A 21,390-nucleotide genomic window follows, 5' to 3' on the forward strand; every position below is an offset into this window, starting at 1 on the left:
AATAAATGTAGAAATAATTATATAAATAGAAATGCACCTTTGAGGAATAGATGTTTAATAATTTAGAGTACTGTATTGCATTTATTATACAAAAATATCTTAAATCCACACCAGCATAAAAATACAATAAAATGCACCACTTTATACGCAGGTGCAACAGATTGTTGAGCTTTGGTCTTCATAACTGCAAATCTCAATTCGTTGGGTAATTGTGTGTGTACACTTGATTTGAAACAAAAAGTGCTCCGAGTGGACATTTCATAGGCAGCATGTGTGTCAAACATGTCTTAGACCATCTCAGCCTGTGGAATTTCCATGTAATGTTCTAAAGACAAGAACACCTGAATTGAATTTTCAAGACTTTGTGGATTCAAAAGGAACCACTAACTAAGAACCCTATATATTGATAATAAGGTTAAATTGAAATTGGTGCCAAGAACCCCTGGAGCAACCTAGATAAGCCTTTAGCCAAATGTGTCACCTAAAACAAACCGATACAATTGATATCTGGCAAGTGTTTTCTCAAAAACATCAGACTGAAGTTTATATCATGAAACAAAAAGCAGCATCGTCACCAACAGTGCACTTATGGGATCAGGTCTTTAAAAATTTAACATATCGCCTCTTGTTTTACTGAAAACTACAGTCAGATATTTCAAAAAAATAGAAAATTAAAATTTAATACAGCAAAAAGGAAAACTAGCACATGGTGTACAATTGTAAAACTTAATTTCTATCATAAAAATAAGCTTCCTGGAATGTCAATAAAAGATTTGAACCAGTGCTATAAAATAAACACTGGTTAAGAATCCATCTACACTAACTGCACTTTAAAGAACTGAAGCTACAGAGTGTTTTAAAGTCATCAGTAACATTGCAGTGAAGCTTTCGATTATGTCTAGTGCAATAAAACAACAGCACCATGTCATCATATTAAGCTAAACATTTGCTGGTATATTCACATTAAATAAAGTGTTTCCGTCTAAAACTTTTTGGCCTGCTGACTTCTTAAACTCTCCTTGTAATCATGACATCCAAAAGTGATATCGATCACTAAAGTGACTTATGAGTAACAGTACTTGTGCTCGTTTGAGCACGACTCTATCCGTATTCTGCCCTTCAGCTTGGTTTGTGTGTTCACTTGACCTCAGGGCAGACTGGGATATCCCTCGAGCGCTTACAATGCAACACTGCGTCATGAATGGTGGGGAAAATGAGGTCAGGGGTCACGGGCTCACAGAAGAATTTTAGTGTCCTGAGTTCAGAGAGCAGAGTCCCTGTACAACACACAAACATATAAAAGATCTTAAAAGGATCGAAGAAAATTTGTTACATTAATATATAGTAGCATTAAAAAATTAATTGTTGTTAATGTCAACAAACATTAGCTTGACTTGTCCACATGAAGGTTTGTTAGTTCCAACTCTAGGTGGAGATGTTTGCCACATTCAACAAATAGATCACAATGAACTTTAACCTACATAAAACATATGAACTCTGGTGGAGTTCAGTCATATTATATCATTTTGTAAATACATTATTTTATAGAAAAGTATGTATAAATGTAATTAATTATTTACTGCTACATCTAACAAGTAGGAGTTTAAAAAAAAAGATTATATTAAGACACCAAATTGCCCTAAAAAAAACACATCAGACATTAACAATAACAAAACCAAGCTTCCAAAACATTTCTCAAAAAATTATTCATCCCATGATTTTCACTGAGTGGGAAAAAAAACTATTCAAAGAAAAGAGGTTTGTTTATTATATTACATTATATAGAAATTTATACATGTGTAAATATAATTAATTACTGTAACATCCAGCAAGTTTTCACTCAAAACTGAATATTATATTATAAATATTAATTATGTAAAAATTAAATTAATTACTTACTGCTACATCCAGCAAGCACAACTTTCACATCGACTGTTGCAAACTCCTTTATCACCTGCAGAAGAAAAGAGGAACTATTTTAACCACAAATGACTCGATATGGTTTCTACAATGTTGTAGGAGGTTGCTAAGGTGTTGCGAAACAGTTTCTAAGGTGTTCTGAGTGTTTTTAGGTCACTGGACCTATGGTATTGTTCATCCACTGAGCAAACATCATGATCAGTATCAGTAACAACACACCCTTTCTCAACAAGCCATGACATATCAATAGTACAAACAAAACAGGAAATGTAACGTGTGGAAATGTAATATTAAGAGTCAGTGGTTTGTTCAAACATCTAACCCATAAAACTGATGTAATGAATAAAACAAGCTTCTCAATATGCAACAGCACAACGTGTGGTCTAATGTATTAAGCCAGATATCTCTAATCGGTCTTCAAGTGTCTTCTTTGGAAATAAAGGCTGTTGACTTACTGATTTAATGGTTTTGGCTCCTACAGAGTCAATAAAGTTAACAGGAGTAAAGTCCAGTATGATGGTGTGAATGGGGGTTAGACGCTGGAGAAAGAAGTCTTCCTCGGATTCAGACTCAGTGTGGTTCTCATTCATCTGGCCATTGGTATACACATGATCCATCTGCTTCATCGGCCCAGCCACCACCTCATGAGTGACGCCCAGCTCCACATCCTATTGTGGCAACACAGAACATGTCAGTCAGTCACATACTCAGAAATGTTTCATCACTAAGCCGCCACATACATGGAAAGATTTTACAGAAGAAAAGCTATAATGTTTGTTCTGAAGTTTTGTGATTGTACAGTGAAATCTGTATAGCTCTGAAATAACAAATTTAGTGATGCATCAAAAATACAAACATGGGGAACCCATGTTGAGGATCAAATGCTTTTGTAAAAGTCATAGGTCACAGATGAAAAAACATCATACCAATAAGACAACTGCATTTTTCTTCACTGAGGAGCAGTGGTTTACAGCCTTCTTCGCCCCATTGTCTCTTTTTGCATATTTTAGCTGTGATTTCCTGCCAGCGAGCAGTTTTGCTGGGTCAATTCCAGTCTGTAGTCACAAAAATAAAGTGTACTGAATTATGAAGACAAAGGCCTGCTGCTCATAGGAATCTCTCTACACAACGTATGTTTAATAAATACTCAAGGACAGAACCATAAAACACACAACATTTGAAGTTAATAATAACTTAAGCATTTGGTCTCACCTTTGCCTTGAGGGCGCTCACATACAGGTCACTGTTTGCAAAGTATATGGATGTATTGGACTGAAAAATCTTGATCCCTGAGCATTCCTCAGCCTTGAGAAAGAGAACAAACGACTGATAAGAGGACAAAGATTGTGGTGGAAAAAAGCATGACGGATTAAATCAGGCCTAATTGAGAGCCTGTGACTAAGAAAAGCTTGAGAAGAACGCTTTTGGAATGAAGCAAGTTAAGCATCTAGGTCATTAACGAATATGTTAAGACGACTGGATGCATTTTAAAAGAAATGTCCTACCTCTTCATACTCATCCACATCAAAGTACAGTTCTGTATCTGGGATTTGTCCAAGAAGAGCATTCTTAGGGCTTAAAATAAGAAGATAGGAATTAAACATTTCCTTTGGCAAGTAAGAAAGTAATAAAATGGTCAAAATAATCCAAATAGAACACATTGTTTTAATTAAATATTAAGATTTCATATTGACAGACAAGAAAAGGGTTTTCAAGCTGAATTTTGTTATCAGAAGGTATCAGAGCAGTAAGACACGGTGTTTTACCATTGTGTTCTGTAAATAACTGTGAGTATGGCAAAGCCCATGGCAACCACCAGACCATAATCCAGACCCAGGAGAACTGATGCAAAAAAGGACACCAGCCAAATTGCCTGAAAAAAAACATGTCAGACATAATCAATGACAAAAACTAATCTCATAAATCACCAATCCCCCCACCTCCCATTTATCGACTGGGAAGTTTAAAAAGAGAAAGTGTTTCATTTAAACAGATGGCAATGATTAAAAACTACATGATAAACCAAACGAAGTGCGTCTGACACTCACCAGTTCAATCTTGCTGGTTCTCCATAATGCAGGAATGTCTTTCAATTGCTTAAACATCCCCAGGAGATTGACCATGATGATAGCAGCCAACACAGTCTAATGAGAATACAAAGACGACAATAATAAACACCAACTGATCTTTGACCTTTGTCCTTTTGCACTAAGAATGCTCATGTTCTGCCAAGAGGGCTCTGGTAACAAATTAGGACTGTCCTTCGCACTTCCAAAAAAAGACCAAGACGTTTTAAACCATTTTCTTTATTTATTATTCATTTTTGCACAAAATCAATAAGCTCCACGGCAAGCACATCAGATAGCACTTCACTTACTGTTGGCAATGGCTGAAAGACAAATCCAATGGCCACTACAACCAGTAGCACAAGTATGGACGCCAACAGTCCTGCAATCTGCCGACAAACACATTAACATAATTCAATTTAGTCTTTTAGGATGCAATCTTATCTTTATGGGTTTATGGCAATTATACAGCCACTGAGATGATGTCATTATGAAAGAGACACTCCATTTCAGGAAACGCATTTTCGCAATCATCGACTGCATTCATGAGTATGTATCACAGATATGTCTCACTTACTTCAGTATGTCCTCCTGTGCTCTCCTGTACCAGGCTGCGAGACATTGAGGCGGTAACGACAAACGTGTGGAAGAATGAACTCATAAAGTTACAAAGTCCCAGCGCGATGAGCTCCTACAGTCATATTAAACACAAAATAACTTCATTAGACCATGTGATTTCATGTCAGGATCATAATCTTACCGACCAACTTTGAAATGGTAGTGTACCTGTAATTATACTGTAGAGTAGTACGTTAATATGCTATTCCGAACATCGCTCTAATTTTCTATATTAAAACAAAATTTCCTAGTTTCTATCGCTTGTGCTCATTAAGTTCATGATCTTGCCTACTCACACAAAAATGTGTCCTAAACAGGCATACTTGTGAGTTAATGAGGTCACAATCCATCTCTATTACTGTTGTTCACTTAAGCATGCCCCTCTGCACAATGTTGCCCCATATGAACTTTCCCTGCAATTAGTGCACTATAAGTCACTTTGGACAAAAGGATCTACTAAATGGCAGGTAACTAAGTAACTAAGTATTTGTAGGGTCAGGACATTCAGCTGTAATGACTTGGAAATTCAGCTGCAACTTAAAGCCATAGAAACTACAATAAAGGGCAGGTGAATAAAATACAACATTAACATTTTCTTTTATCCTCTACCTGATTTCCATCCACACTGTAGCCATGCTTAAGAGCAAAGGTTTTGGCTAATGATATTGCAATCGAGAAGCCAACAACAGATATAGCGAAGGCATCTGGGAACAGGTTAGGAAAGACAGAGAAGTCTGGAATCTTGGGTGGCAGCAACCTTAAAACAAAACATTAAGAAAGAAATATTAGAATGTAAACATTTGTAAAAATGTAAACCATTTCAGTTTGGTATGTATAAGAAAACCTGCATGTTCTCACCCTGTGGGAATTTTACCCACAACTTCTACTCCATAGTTTTCAGACATAACCATCCCATACGAGACTCCAGTGGACACAATTACCTTCAGAGAACAAGAACATCACGCATTCACACAAAGAGATTTTGAGTACATGTGTGAGCAATATGTTTCAAAGGAAGGGCGTTTAAAGATTTACCACTATGATTTCTCCAGGGATGGGGATAGGTAGCTTCTTTTTGAAGCGTTCATTGAGATCTTTAATGATGTAGAGGAACACCATACACACCAGTCCAATAATTAGCGTGACAACATTAGTGCTTGCAATGTTCCTGAAGACAGCATCAAGACTCTGGGGGAAAACAAAATCAATAGAGCTATACAACATAAAGCTATACAACCACAAAAAAAAAAAAAAAACAATATCACTGTTAAAAGAGTTTTTAACTCTTAAATTAGTACTATTTGTATACTAAAACAGGAATTTATTATTATTATTGATATACATTTTTATAGAATAATTTATATTTTACATTATTGTGACTTTTCAGGGTAATTTTTTTACTTTTTATTTTAGTATTGTTTTTAAATATTTTTTTTATCACTGTAGCACTTTAACATTTTATTTTAGTTATTTAGTCTATTTTAATTATTCATCTAATATTTACATTTGATTTCAATTTATCAAGCTACTCTTTCCAACAACAACTGGCCTTGAAAAGACCTTTATTAATTTGTGATTCAACTGATAACATAAACACCAATGAGAATATGTGAATAAGTGTTTATGAAGTAATATGAAGTGTGTTTATAGGTGCAAAAGTGTCTCATACCAACAAAAAAACACCCTAAGGTTTCCCAAGTGTCAAAGGTTACTCACATACACTACAGAGAGAGGCCCATTGAAGCGTGCAGTGTGGACTCCCAGCAGGTACTTGACCTGCGACACGGAGACGTGCACAGCGGCAGCTGTGGTGAAACCTCGCACCAGCGGCTCAGTGAGGTAAATCGCCAGGAAACCAAATCTCAGCAGACCCAGAACAAGCTATGGGAGATCAGAACATTTATGTTCCCAAACATCAATCTGAGAGTACCTCAGGCTACAGTAACTTTAGGAGGTTTACAGTTTTCCATGAAAGGCCATGAGAAAGAGAATACTCTTGCAAAATAGTGTTTTTCAGCTACAAAAGATGGGGGTGATCACAAACATGCACTGCTATACGCCTATGACTCAGGAATTTAACCGTATTCTAAATACAGATACTGGAGATGCACTGGTCTTGATCAACTACAGTTGGGTTAAAAAAAAAAAAGACAAATAAAGATGAATTTAGCATATCAAGAGAGAGAAATGAAAAACGAGTTCTTTCTCAGATATTATACACGTAACCCTTAATACAAATTTATATAATAGATATCTAAATAATAGATACTACACTCATTTTGATTTTCAAAACTTTTGCAGGTAATACCAGATAGCAGCCCACCTGAATGATTCCTACAAGGGTGGTCAGAGCTACAACCACCTCCACTCTTCTGGCATCACGAGCCTCGAAATCCACAACCTGTGACGCGTTGGTCCCGTTGACTGCAAACATGGAGTCCGGGGCCTCTCTTACAGCAACCCCGCCAATCATCAAACTGATTACTGCAAAAGTACCTGAAAAAAAAATTCAATCAAATATTACAATAAAACTTAAGGAAACTGTGCTAAAGTTAAGTGTGGATCACACATTATTTTTGTAATTATTTACTATGTTATAAGCTCTCTTACCAGACATCATATATGCAAATACTGTGAATTGTTTAACAATAACTACTATTACATCATTAAAAACATCACAACCTTTTTGTGAAATGCTATGCTTGAAAAAAATGTGATTTGGCTATTTTCATAAATGCAAAAAAACAATATCTGCATTTATGGCTAATAATATCGGATAACATTAGGAATAGTATTTTTTGCATCTTAAATCATAATTATAATCAGTATTTACATCTATTATTATTGCATTATCACTTTTACAGCAGAATAATAATAATAATAATAATAATACATCTTCAAGCAGTAACTACTTAAGCACTTTAAGGCATTTAAGTGCACGCATAAAAAGATACAACGTACTATTGCGAAACCTACTATTTCTACCTAAATCAATTTTTAGCCATAGAAAAACAGTGCTTTAGATTAAATATTTAATGCAATGGGATTTATACTATTTAAATTGTATCTTAAGACTTACAATGTAATTGTGTAAGAGTAACAGGTGGTGTAATCGCTCTTGGGTACACATTTCTCAGTGGTTCAGTGTTTTCACAGGAAAAGGAGCTCCTTTATTATGTGAGCAAGTATGTCCCAGTGTAATTATGAAAATTAGCTCTGCCTTGGATCTTCATCTAGATAAAGCCCTCTGCATCTGGGTCTGTTTTACATTGCCCATAGAGGGACAGAAGGCGAGTGTTGTTTTAACAAGAGGCAACATGCTTATTTGCAGCAGGACCTTATGCCAATTCTCTCGCTCTCAAGTGTAGCCACGGGGGCTGAGAAAACAAGATGTTAAAGCAACAACTCTGGTTTGGGTAACCTTTTTGACTTTTGAACCTTTGATCTATGTTCTTGGTGGTGTTTCTAATATCCTGCAGGGATTTCTGAGGATTTGAAGATCCCCACATTAAACAGGAGAAAAACAACTCTGCAGGGAATCTACCCAACCATAAAACAGTACAATGATGTCTGCAACAACACTAATAAGGTTCTTAGAAACGCCACTTTCATTTCCTGCTTATGAAAATCAGGACTCTGCAACCAGAGCAGCTTTAGAGCTGTTAACCTGTACAATTGGTAGGAAAAATGAAAAACTGACTTCCTGATGAGACTTTGCCACAGGAATTCAGGAAGAGCTGGGAAAAACAGAGTAAGGATTTTAAATCTTATCTAATTGGACTGCACTTGTTTAGTCTGACAGTAACGCTTTGCTTATTAACACTGACTTAGCAAAACTGTAGAGAGGAATGTCACATTTCAGGTAGTCACACGCACACAGACATTAAACAAAAAAAACACAAAAAAAAAAGGCTTAAATTGCAGTGTAATCTGAGCCCATGTGACCAGCATGTGTAGCAACCAACCGCAGTTTCATTTAATGCAATGCGTAGGGTTTACCTATCAAAAAAATAGACAGGTGTAGTACAAAAAAAAAAAAAAAACACTGTACATGGCAGTCTCCACAAAGTCCCACTGCATGAAGTCATTGTGAAGTTTCAGCCAACCAGATTACAACTTCCCAGACCAAGGAACATTATTTAGTTTTTGTGAGCAATATGCACCAGACAGTCAACGAACCAACCGTGGGTGATCCGTCTGGGGCTGAAACTATTTTTTAAGTCCCAAGCATGTTATTAAAAGCCTGGCATGCACGCCATTGAGTCTCACCTATTGATATATGTTTGGAGGTACCAAAGAAGGTGTATAACAGAACAGGATAAAACGATGAATATAAACCAAACACTGGAGGAACAGCTGCCAACATCGCATATGCAAGACCTGTTGAATGCAACAAATCAAAAGAAAGAGAAATGATCAAATTAATATGCACATTGATCAAGGACATAAAATAAATGAAAATAAAATGAGTAAATAAGTAAAATAATTTAATAAACAACAATATTTTGTTGATATTGTTTACTATATTTATAATAATTATTCTTATTATTACTATAAAATTAAATAAAATTACTGATACTTCTAAATAGATACATTTAAGAAGATTTTAAAATAATTATTATTCATTTTTAAAATTAACCAGTTTTCAGTAACATCTGACCTTGAGGTAGCTGCATTACACCTGTACTGATTCCAGAAACTATGTCTCCAAACAAGTATTCCTTTAGTTGATAAGATGGCAGCCATGTTAAAATGGGCAGGAATCCAAACACAACAGACTTGGCTTTCTCAGAAGAACAGCTGAAAAATAAGAGAGAGGTGACTTTTAGTATAAATGTGTCATATGTTTTTATTGTGCATATAAAAATTCTGCAAAGAGAATTTAATTTAATTCTGCAAACATTAAGAGCGGAGGAGAAGATTATCAGTTAATGACGACTTAAATTATAGTCCGCCTTTGTTCGTTAGGAAACTGAGTCATCAATTTATCCAGCTCAGACTGGGACAAGCAGACTTAACAAAAGAAATGTCACAATTGTTGTGTAATACTAGTAGTCCTGCAATATTATATGGAGGATATGATAAAATAATAAGACTGTCATAAATGACAAATGGTTGTTTACTTAGTCAAACAGTTGTTTTATCAGTCCAAGCTGATTTTCTGAAGTTCAGATAACACTTGAACCTGATAAAATTGTTATAGTTCAAACATACAGCCAAGAAAGTCACAATAACGTGATAAAAATCTGATTCCACTAATGCTTGTATTTAGATTTTTTTTTTTTTTTTTTTACAATTTTTCATTACTACTAAAATCATCAGAATAACAATGCGTGAAATTTGGAATTGAAATGAACACAAATGTCAAAATGTATTTGGTTTGCCTCATTCTTTTTTTCTTTTTTTTTTGATTCAAACTGCACTAACTCCACAAGTGTAAAACTGATGATCATGCCCTCGTGCATGATTTGAGAATGATCACCTTGTGCTTCACTGGATCTTATCATCTGTACAAATAGCTGCATGATCAATGTCAAAAATGAGCTTGTATGATTAGTGACCTATAATACATTACAGAATATTTCTCAATACAGCCTCAGACTTTTGGACTTTACTGTAGATCAGGAAAGAAAACACAGACCTATCATCAGTAAGAAAGAAAGCACAATGTTTTGAAATAGCCCTACCGGAGATGCTCGGCTATTCTCCGTTGAACGGACTTGGATGTCCTCTTCTTCCTATGCAGAAGCTCCGAGTCAATATAGCCTTCATTGAATACAGGACGTTCCACGTGGTACATCAGAGCAGCAGATGGTTCCTCACTAACAGTTACGTGCTCCATAGCAGCGGTGGAAACACAGGCATGTCAGGCTATGATGACCTTGTGAATGCACTCGTGTACTTGCTTTACTTCCTCTTCCTGTTTTCAATGAATGGTAGAATGAGAGCACTCTGTGAAGAAAGAACAGGGCTAAGAATCAACTAATGTACACAAATGTATTTAACTCAAGCATGTTTTGTGGATCAGTTATTAGGTCACAAAACTTTTAATGTCCCACTCACAACCCCCTTGGTTTTATTTGGAGACTTGCAACTCTGCTGGTGTATAATTACAAGCCCTCAAAATAATCGTGAATGACAGCCAACTTTAGCTCGTACAGTGATGATCTATCATGCAATGACAAACTGGATATTTAATATACCTAAATGCTGCATCAAAAGTAAGCACAAAGAAACCAGCCTGCAAGCCTATTGGCCGACAGTAACCTGAAAAAAAAAAAATGTATAAATAAAAATAAAATAATAAAAATAAAATTTGATAAATGTTTTGCTTTTTTATATAATAATGATGATGATAATAATAATAGTTAATTTTATCCATTCAGACAAACCGAAAAAAAGTTGCATGAAAATTACATTACACGGTTCTATGATTTAATATGTGTCCAAAACACACAACCTGTCCTGAGGACACGTTGTACAGCTTGAGCAATAACAACCTATCCACGGATCGAGTCCATTTTTAGCACAGTCCTCTGCAAATCACAAGACCATAGTAAAATGAATTGTACTGGAAGTGACTGATGCCAGTGGTGTAGGCCAATGTTGACAAAGCACTGATATAAACATTACAAACGACACAAGATAAACCCATGACATGCAAGGGTCATTCTGTCAAACGCGCTCTCTTATCCATTCTGAAACGGCTGATTTTTCAAGTTTTTTAAACATTCGGTCACAAACAATGGGTTTAAGTGTTAAGAAATTACACTGTGTCACCTCAACTTAAATGCAAAAGATACAGCAATGATGTAAAGCTAAGTAACAGGGATGAGGGCATCAGAGACAGAGTTGCCAGATTTACAGTTGGCAAAATATGAAGTGATCTTTATAAATGCATTTAATTTTTTTTGGTTTGATAGGAGAAGCTAACTTGTCCTAGAAATTTCCACACCCTTAATACATTATATCAGTATTCCATTTTATATACATTATTTGACTTTTAATGAAATTAATATCATGGTACACACATCTTGTGGACACAACTTTGAGTCTTTTAATAAAGAAAGTCTGAAATGACAATTTTTTGTTGTTGTTGTTGATTTTTCATGTAGTGCAGATTTAAAGAAAATTAGCATTTTTGCTTATACATTCAGAAAAAGTAGGATTCACATCGCTAGGGACAGACTAAAAAGCTTTCTCCTGAAGAAAGAAGTTAATGGATTTACTGGATTTGAAATTATGCATTTAGAAAAAAAGCCTATAACAACACATAGTAAAAGCTGCTTTTAACTAGTAACGTTAGTCGTTAAAGTAACGTTAGCCTATTCGTTTATACATAGGGTTTTGAGGAAACATGAAAATAACAACCAAAAAGCATCTGACATATGCACATGTCTACAGCACAGTCATGATGTAATGACTAAGTGACTTCCAACATCGTACGTGTCTTTCTGCCACACTCTGTTCCCTCACACTTTTATAAACATAAGGTAACCAGAAATTAACATTTTTGGAGAGCGTCCTCGTTCTGTTCAACCCTACGACTCCACAAACCTGTTAAGCAGGTACAATATAGCGTAACTAAAGGGCTTTGCACATTTATCGTAATTTAAATGGTGAGGCAGAAAGCCTAAGCATCTTACCTCTCACCACGTCCGTCCTGAAAATGACCCAAGGTCGGTGAACTGAGCTGAGAAGAGCGTGAGCATCGACAGTCCTGTTACTGTATAACATTTGAGAGCCCTTTAACTGCCGACTACAGCTGCGTCATCCGCTGCGCTGATAAGCAAAGCGAGACGTACCTCATGCGTCACTACTGACGCCAGAGAACAGCATCATGGGACATGTAGTTCTTCATTAACTCTAACGCTAACGGATAAACGAGATAAAAGCTGTACATAAGATATCTGGTTGATTCTAGAGAGATTGTTAAACACGTAATTATAGTTATATAAGTTATATAAGTAATTATGATCAGAACAAGCGAATTTTATTCTAAGTAAATAATTTATTCTGATATAACGATGCAAGGTCGTAAATACAATGTAAGCGCGCCATCTTGTGTAACAACTATTCAACAACAGATAATTCCAATGTAGGCTATTATGTGTATTTAGACTAGTCTTAGCTGGTTGAAGCTGGTTAAATATACTCTAAACACAGATTTAAAATATTTTTGATAGTTTTAAGTTGTTTGATATTTTTTTAATTCTCCAAAAAGCGTAGCACCTCATGCTATACACTTTTAAATGTCTAGGTAAATAACCTAACAGACTTTGGGCAAACTGAGACAGAGTCCAGGAAAAGAAAAGTATTAATACGAAAGTATATTTAAAAAAATCTAATTTCTGATATCTTAAATAAAAATATAGCCTAACACAATCACAACATATCCTGAAATTGTCATGACTAAACAAGCCTTTTTGAGTCATTCCATGCTAGTTTAGGATGAACTTGATTTATTTTAAATTGTATACACCATCATCATAATCGTCATGATAGTAAGGATGATCACACTGTCCTATGTAGTCACCCTTGCGGCCTTCAAACAATCAGAATCACTTTACACTTTTAAAAGTAGAATTATTAAAATGATCTTACCTGTAGAGAAAATATCAAGGTTTTAAAACTCCAAATCAGCATCTAGACTACTGACTTTGTAAAAAAGGCACATAAAACAAGAAAACATAAATATAACAGTGGTGCACTGAAACTCCTTGGTGACAGATGACACCAGTTACTCCAAGACTCCACATCGTGGAGTTTTGAAATGCTATTTATAGGATAGCTGTACAAGCCCATTTAATTTATTGCACAGAAATATGGAATTGCAATACTGATTACATGTATTGTGCAATTGTTGAGCAGAGAGGATATCATGAAACTTGTTCTGTCCCATTTCAGCTCCAGAATAACCATTTCTTCTCAGTGTGAATAGAATTTCAATAATCTGTGGCTTTTTTTCACTATAAAAATCATTTTATGCAATGCAAATATTTGTATGGATGTTAAAGGTTCTTCATGGAACCGCAAATTCCAAAAAAGAACCTTCATTTTAAATATAGGTGGGCTTGTGAGGGGTCTCCAGGAGGGGTCAGCACCTCCATATAAATTCAATAAGAGGATAACTAGTTCTTATACATTGAGCATATAATGTTTACAGGAGTATGTTTTGCTTGGTCGCACCTTAAAAAAGACTCAGAGGCTATCACAGGTGACTTGCATAGTGGAAAAGAAGAAAGTAAACGCCCACTGGTGCTTCTAGCTTTCATGCGATGGGTGTTCGGCTTTCTCTGAGTTCACTGACTGGTAATCAGGAAATTCCCTTTAAGACACAAGCCAAAATTCAGTGCGACAGACTGTGAACTTAGTCGCTCGAGGGTTGGTTCAGTGATCAGGAAGAGACTTGACGAGACGTTTTAGAAAGAGCAGAGCGAATGATTTAATTCTGCAGTATGGAAATCTAGATTGATAATGTTAGGTGAGGGCTGAAGGTTTGTAGGTGAGAGACACATCACACACCTTCGATCATGCCAAAAACGAAAAGCGACGAGGAGTTTACTTTCGTCAGTCCAGTGGTGAAATATTTACTTTTCCTCTTTAACATGATATTTTGGGTAAGTGTTTCTCATTATATATTATATTATATTATATTATATTATATTATATTATATTATATTATATTATAAACATTTTATAAACAATACATTTATTTCAAGTTTTTGAAATATTTGTTTAGTAGAATATATAATATTAGTAGACACAAACACTTTTCTTTTTAAATATGTACACTATATTACAGTATCCTATGCACTCACACACACACACACACACACACACACACACAATATACTGTTTATATATATATACATATATATATATATATATATACAAAAAAACTAAATACTGCATATGTAGAGTTGTTTTTAACTCCTCCACATGATGCGATTTACTGATTAATGTTTTACCTCATTTTTAATGCACAACCACGAAGCAAGCTTTGCATTTAGACAAACAGAATCAGTGTACTTAGTTGACGCTCAGACTGAATGATGGTCAAATTAGTCTAACAGAGATTTAAAAGCAGCTTGACCTGTGTATTCATAAAGACCAACCTGCTTTCATGATGTTTAATATGAACAAACAATAAAAAGATCACCCATTGCCATGGGCATGCCTCAACACCAGTGTGGGTGTCTTAAGTGCACCACAGGGTAGATTCTCAGAATACCTCAAACAACACAGAACAGTTCATGACACATAGAACAGGAGTCTAACCTGTTTGATCTTGACTGAGAATCACTGGGGAACTGCCTGCATTTTCGCAATAAATTGGGCACGCTGTGCAATAAGATCTTTCTAGAATAATAATGAGTTCATATTAGACCTCATCAACAAAACCCTCTTTTGTGAAATTCTTGATAGTGCCAGTTTACTTTCCCAAACTCTTTTAAACTTGTGGCTGTTGCTAAGCAGCGGGGTCTCATTGATTCATATGCTGATAGAGCAGAGGGGGTTTGGATGAGTGGGGGCCCGTGCTTACTTTATTTGTTGCCCTGTAGCATTTACTGAATAATAGACCTAAATGAATACCGCCTCTACAGAGCAAGAACCAGACACCCAAAATATTTAAAACAGGCTTTGTTATGTCAGTTGTTTGCAGAAAAACATAAAAATGACTATTAAGCTCCTTACAATTTATGGACAGCTGACTGAGATATTAGTGTATTTCATTCTGCTGGTGCAAAAAATGCACATGCAAATACCTAAGGAGATTTCATGCTCAAAGGCTCAAAAAGACCTCAGTTTTTACAATAATGTAGTATAATACTGAGAAATTCCATCTTGTTTCAGAGTGTTGATCTGTGCACATTTGTGCTCCTTTTAGTGGTACAAATCGCAACTTTCAGTGGAACGGCATATCATAGAGATTGTCTCTTTACTCTTATAATATGAAAGTTTTTTTGGGGAGATGGGGGCACATAATGAATAGATTTTGAATAAATGATTGCTGCAGGGGATGACTAAAATAAAAATGAAGATGCAAGAGGATGCATGGTTTTCAATAACATTGTTATGATAAAATAATAGCAAAGACCTATTGATTGCTTGACAGGATTGGATTGGATGAAAGTCAGATCAAATTATTATGTACAGTCTTGTTCAAAATAATAGCAGTACAATGTGACTAACCAGAATAATCAAGGTTTTTCGTATATTTTTTTATTGCTACGTGGCAAACAAGTTACCAGTAGGTTCAGTAGATTCTCAGAAAACAAATGAGACCCAGCATTCATGATATGCACGCTCTTAAGGCTGTGCAATTGGGCAATTAGTTGAATTAGTTGAAAGGGGTGTGTTCAAAAAAATAGCAGTGTGGCATTCAATCACTGAGGTCATCAATTTTGTGAAGAAACAGGTGTGAATCAGGTGGCCCCTATTTAAGGATGAAGCCAACACTTGTTGAACATGCATTTGAAAGCTGAGGAAAATGGGTCGTTCAAGACATTGTTCAGAAGAACAGCGTACTTTGATTAAAAAGTTGATTAGAGAGGGGAAAACCTATAAAGAGGTGCAAAAAATGATAGGCTGTTCAGCTAAAATGATCTCCAATGCCTTAAAATGGAGAGCAAAACCAGAGAGACGTGGAAGAAAACGGAAGACAACCATCAAAATGGATAGAAGAATAACCAGAATGGCAAAGGCTCAGCCAATGATCACCTCCAGGATGATCAAAGACAGTCTGGAGTTACCTGTAAGTACTGTGACAGTTAGAAGACGTCTGTGTGAAGCTATTCTATTTTCAAGAATCCCCCGCAAAGTCCCTCTGTTAAAAAAAAGGCATGTGCAGAAGAGGTTACAATTTGCCAAAGAACACATCAACTGGCCTAAAGAGAAATGGAGGAACATTTTGTGGACTGATGAGAGTAAAATTGTTCTTTTTGGGTCCAAGGGCCACAGGCAGTTTGTGAGACGACCCCCAAACTCTGAATTCAAGCCACAGTACACAGTGAAGACAGTGAAGCATGGAGGTGCAAGCATCATGATATGGGCATGTTTCTCCTACTATGGTGTTGGGCCTATTTATCGCATACCAGGGATCATGGATCAGTTTGCATATGTTAAAATACTTGAAGAGGTCATGTTGCCCTATGCTGAAGAGGACATGCCCTTGAAATGGTTGTTTCAACAAGACAATGACCCAAAACACACTAGTAAACGGGCAAAGTCTTGGTTCCAAACCAACAAAATTAATGTTATGGAGTGGCCAGCCCAATCTCCAGACCTTAATCCAATTGAGAACTTGTGGGGTGATATCAAAAATGCTGTTTCTGAAGCAAAACCAAGAAATGTGAATGAATTGTGGAATGTTGTTAAAGAATCATGGAGTGGAATAACAGCTGAGAGGTGCCACAAGTTGGTTGACTCCATGCCACACAGATGTCAAGCAGTTTTAAAAAACTGTGGTCATACAACTAAATATTAGTTTAGTGATTCACAGGATTGCTAAATCCCAGAAAAAAAAATGTTTGTACAAAATAGTTTTGAGTTTGTACAGTCAAAGGTAGACACTGCTATTTTTTTGAACACACCCCTTTCAACTAATTGCCCAATTGCACAGCCTTAAGAGCGTGCATATCATGAATGCTGGGTCTTGTTTGTTTTCTGACAATCTACTGAACCTACTGGTAACTTGTTTGCCACGTAGCAATAAAAAATATACTAAAAACCTTGATTATTCTGGTTAGTCACATTGTACTGCTATTATTTTGAACAAGACTGTATATCTTATTTAATAAATAAATGTTTTATTAAATGTATAAATAGCTCCTTCAAGTTACAACTTGGATCGTTTCTAGTTTTACAGGGATCTCAGTCTAAGAATACAGACGCTGATTTCTCAAAAAACGATAGGAGTTTCGTAGTAACCTGATAGCTGTGTCAGTAAAAGGGGCTACATTGTGTCAGACAAACTGAGACCTTTTGTTATGTGAGAAAAAGAAAGTGAATGAACCTTTCCTTTACGAAAATTAACAAAAGCATATTGCATATTTGTTAATTTGTGGTTATCATGGTTGCCTGTACTCTTTTCTTCTCATGAGCTTTCACAGATAATGATATAAGTGCTTACAAACTGAATAAATCCTCCACTCTTTTAGTTCTTGGCCTTGGTCAGGTTTTTTTCACAATACAGTTTGAGGTGCAGCAGGCCCCTCACTAAACAGTGACCTTAAACTTGACAATAAGAGTCTTTACTTATCTTAGTCAAGCCATTTACACACTTTAGTCCTTTTTTATTTAGCAAAACTAATGAATAAGGATTTGTTCCTGCCACACCCTGAAGAGAAACCACATTAGAATCACCCTGTGTTTCATCTGTTTTAACACACACTCACGGTTTATCTGTGTCACAGATAATCGCACTGATCCTGATATCTATTGGAGTTTATTCCAGGACGGTTAAACATGGTAAGTGTGTTTACTCGAAAGACCACTGGACAGCAGAGTAGAGTTTATAACCTAAGATATCTGTATTTATGTAGCTGTCTTCCTAGACGTTGAGGCTACTTTATATGGTGATGCTGCTAGCATATACAATTTTTCCACAACAAAGTGTAAAAGCAGCAAGCAAGCTACACAAAAGGAGCTTATTAATGTTACTTTATATAACTTTATTTAATGAATATAAAAGAAAGGATTTGTAGCTTGCTTCAAGTTTAAGCCATATCATCAAAGAAGATATTCACTTGACAAAGTTTCAGGAAGTCTGAATTAGCATGGCAACCATCGGTAACTTATACTGACATCTGGTGGTTGTAAAGGAGCATTACGCAGATGTAATAGTTTTCAGTAACCAGTGCTTTTATAGAAACTCTGGCATTTATCATTTAATCCATGACGTCTGTTAATATAGGGGTTACCAAGATACCGTGCATCTTTTATAAATCAAATTGTGTATATACTGTATAATAGATAATGCCATAGTGCAAAAGCTGTCCATCTATCTGATACATCTGTTTTACTCTACAGAAACAGCGCTGGCCTGTCTGACGGTGGATCCTGCTCTGTTACTGATGATAGTGGGCATTATCATGTTCTTCATCACATTCTGCGGCTGTGTGGGTTCTCTGAGGGAAAACATATGCTTACTGCAAACGGTCAGTACTAAAACCAGCTGCCTGATCAGATTTGTTACATCAGTACAGGACCATTTCTTTGTCTGCTTTTCAGACATTTAATATGTTTTTGATGATAATACAGCACAGTTTTGTGTCATTCGTGATTTTAAGTATCTCAAATGTGCTTTCTAAATGTAGATTTTTAGTCCGGGACACAGTTGGCTCTTAGTGGAGATAAAACTACAAGATACATTTTACATGGAAATTGAAAAAACATCAAACAAACCCTAATATCAAACTCTAATTCCCTTGCAGTTCTGCATCATCCTGACTATCATCTTTCTGCTGCAGCTAGTGGCTGGTGTTCTGGGTTTTTTCTTCTCAGACAAGGTAAAAAAATCATCATGAATGACATTAGTATACTAATACCAATGCCACATATATATGTTAATGTGAACTTGGGTTGTATTTACTCAAGTAGCCGATGCTCTTGTCATTCTAAACTGTGTCTTTAATTTGTTTGATTTACCTTTAATTCTTCAGATTACAGTATCGTATATTTTAGTGCACTGTTAAATCCTCCTGTCTTTGTGTAGGCTTTGTATAGACAGGCATAAGTACACTGTTTAAACAGTCTGGGCATGCTTTAACAAAACCCACAATCACAAAATCTGGATTTTTAGTTGACACGTTGCTCCCTCTACTGTCTGTCATTTACCAGTTTGATGTCTCGAACAACAACAAATGACCAAAGATTAATAAGCACTAACATTAGATGACAATTCTAATATATATATACTAATGTTTTCAATTAAATTGCTCCTCTACAGGCACGTGGAAAAGTAACAGATATGATTGACAACGCCATCGAGCATTACAGGGATGATATAGATCTTCAAAACTTCATCGACTATGGACAAAAACAGGTCAGGGTTGTGTATACATGTATAAAACATCATAACAGTTGGTAATAGTTGATAATGATGTCTTTGTTTTATGATATGAACAGTTTAACTGCTGTGGGGGAATCTCCTATATGGATTGGTCTCAGAACATGTACTTCAATTGTTCAAAAGAGAACCCGAGCAGAGAGCGTTGTTCTGTGCCCTTCTCCTGCTGTCTGCTCTCCAATGAGGAGGTGAGAAAAGGCTCCAAAAAGGATGTTTGGAATTTTTTTTTTTATGATATATGTAATATGCGACCCTTGACCCCAAAATCAGTCATAAGGGTAAGTTTTATGAAACTGAGATTTATACATAACATGAAAACTTAAAACAAGCTTTCCATTAATGTAAGGCTATTGGAAAATCTGGAATCTGAGGGTGCAAAAAAATCTAAATATTAAGAAAATCGCCTTTAAAGTTGTCGAATGAAGTCCTTAGAAATGCGCATTTCTAATCACAAATTAAGTTTATATATATTCAAGGTAGCAAATTTACAAAATGTCTTCATGGAACATGATCTTTACTTAATATCCTAAAGATTTTCGGCATAAACAATCCCGTACATTATATTGTTGGCTATTGCTACAAATATACCCGTGCTACTTATGACTTTGATTTTGTTGTCTAGGGTCACATATATTTAAATATGTCCTAAATAATATTTGAAATGTATTAAAATATAATTAAATCATTAAATAAATATGTTCAATATTATAATATTTAATTATCATGTTCTAAATATATTCAATCTAATTAATAATGCAGTAATATATTGTAAATATTTTAGTAATATATTAACTCTCCCTTCCCCTAATACCACTTTGCCTTTTTTTCTGTTTTGTCAGAATGTTATAAATACCATGTGTGGTCATAGGATGCAGCAGCTGGAATATCTTGAAGCAAGTGCCTTCATTAACACCAATGGCTGCATTGATAAACTGGTGAACTGGATCCACAGTAACCTGTTTCTGTTGGGGGGTATCGCACTGGGCCTGGCCATCCCACAGGTACCTCTTGACATGGAATAAGCAGGCAGTCTGCTCAAAATGATGTGTTAAAACAATCGAAATATCATTGTGGGTGACCTTAGATGTCATCCGATCGCAAACAGATTTACTTTAAGCATCTATGAGTGAATTTCATTTGTACTGACAGCTTGATCTCTGCTCTTTTTCAGTTGGTTGGGATTCTCCTCTCTCAGATTCTTATTAATCAAATCCAGGATCAGATTAAACTACAGAATTACAGCCAACAACATCGCTCAGACCCCTGGAGCTGAAACAGTCGAGAAAAAAACGAAATGCATTTTTATAGAAAGCTTAGGAACTCATTGCTGCCTGAAGTGACTGACATGATCCGGATTCTGAATAAGGAGAACTGGGCTTAAAGGGATAGTTCACCCAAAAATGAAAATTCTGTCATCATTTACTCACCCTCATGTCGTCCTAACCTCTCCATAGTAGGAAAAAAATACTACTATGGAAGTCAATGGCAACCACCAACTGTTTGATTACCAGCCATCTTCAAAATATCTTCTTTTATGTTCATCATAAGAAACCAACTCATACAGGTTTGGAACAACATAAGGTAAATGATGACAGAATTTTCATTTTTGGGTGAACTATCCCTTTAAGAACAGGCAACCAAGACACATTTTCATATGTAAGGTCAATTGTATGATATTTTTTAAGGAATAGTGTAAAAGACAAGCTAAAGATC

At 35.7% G+C, this 21,390-nt stretch overlaps 2 protein-coding genes across 3 annotated transcripts; one reads left to right on the top strand and one right to left on the bottom strand.

Moving 5' to 3' along the window:
* Nucleotides 1-58: 58 nt before the first annotated feature.
* On the bottom strand, nucleotides 59-12,380 carry LOC113063649 (prestin-like). Of its 2 annotated transcripts, none has more exons than XM_026233988.1 (19): nucleotides 12,251-12,380; nucleotides 10,292-10,556; nucleotides 9,265-9,404; nucleotides 8,874-8,984; nucleotides 6,928-7,100; nucleotides 6,321-6,485; nucleotides 5,640-5,792; nucleotides 5,463-5,545; nucleotides 5,214-5,361; nucleotides 4,564-4,677; nucleotides 4,298-4,375; nucleotides 3,969-4,064; nucleotides 3,687-3,793; nucleotides 3,426-3,495; nucleotides 3,133-3,225; nucleotides 2,847-2,975; nucleotides 2,376-2,588; nucleotides 1,900-1,954; nucleotides 59-1,277 (listed from the first exon to the last, which is right to left on the bottom strand). In XM_026233988.1, the coding sequence occupies exons 2-19, from the start codon at nucleotides 10,444-10,446 to the stop codon at nucleotides 1,138-1,140; spliced, it is 2,223 nt and encodes a 740-aa protein (XP_026089773.1). In that variant the 5' UTR covers nucleotides 10,447-10,556; nucleotides 12,251-12,380; the 3' UTR covers nucleotides 59-1,137. The 2 variants fall into 2 exon arrangements, with proteins under 2 accessions (XP_026089773.1, XP_026089777.1); XM_026233992.1 differs by lacking the exon at nucleotides 12,251-12,380 and adding an exon at nucleotides 10,668-10,838.
* Nucleotides 12,381-13,944: 1,564 nt separating this feature from the next.
* LOC113063803 (tetraspanin-33-like) lies at nucleotides 13,945-20,959 on the top strand. The gene is made up of 8 exons (XM_026234135.1): nucleotides 13,945-14,224; nucleotides 18,023-18,077; nucleotides 18,639-18,766; nucleotides 19,043-19,117; nucleotides 19,558-19,653; nucleotides 19,737-19,865; nucleotides 20,517-20,678; nucleotides 20,849-20,959. Exons 1-8 carry the CDS (start codon nucleotides 14,138-14,140, stop codon nucleotides 20,948-20,950), a joined length of 834 nt encoding a protein of 277 aa, XP_026089920.1. The 5' UTR covers nucleotides 13,945-14,137; the 3' UTR covers nucleotides 20,951-20,959.
* Nucleotides 20,960-21,390: the final 431 nt, after the last annotated feature.

This window comes from Carassius auratus, chromosome 4, assembly GCF_003368295.1.
Source record: "Carassius auratus strain Wakin chromosome 4, ASM336829v1, whole genome shotgun sequence".
Taxonomy (NCBI): domain Eukaryota; kingdom Metazoa; phylum Chordata; class Actinopteri; order Cypriniformes; family Cyprinidae; genus Carassius; species Carassius auratus.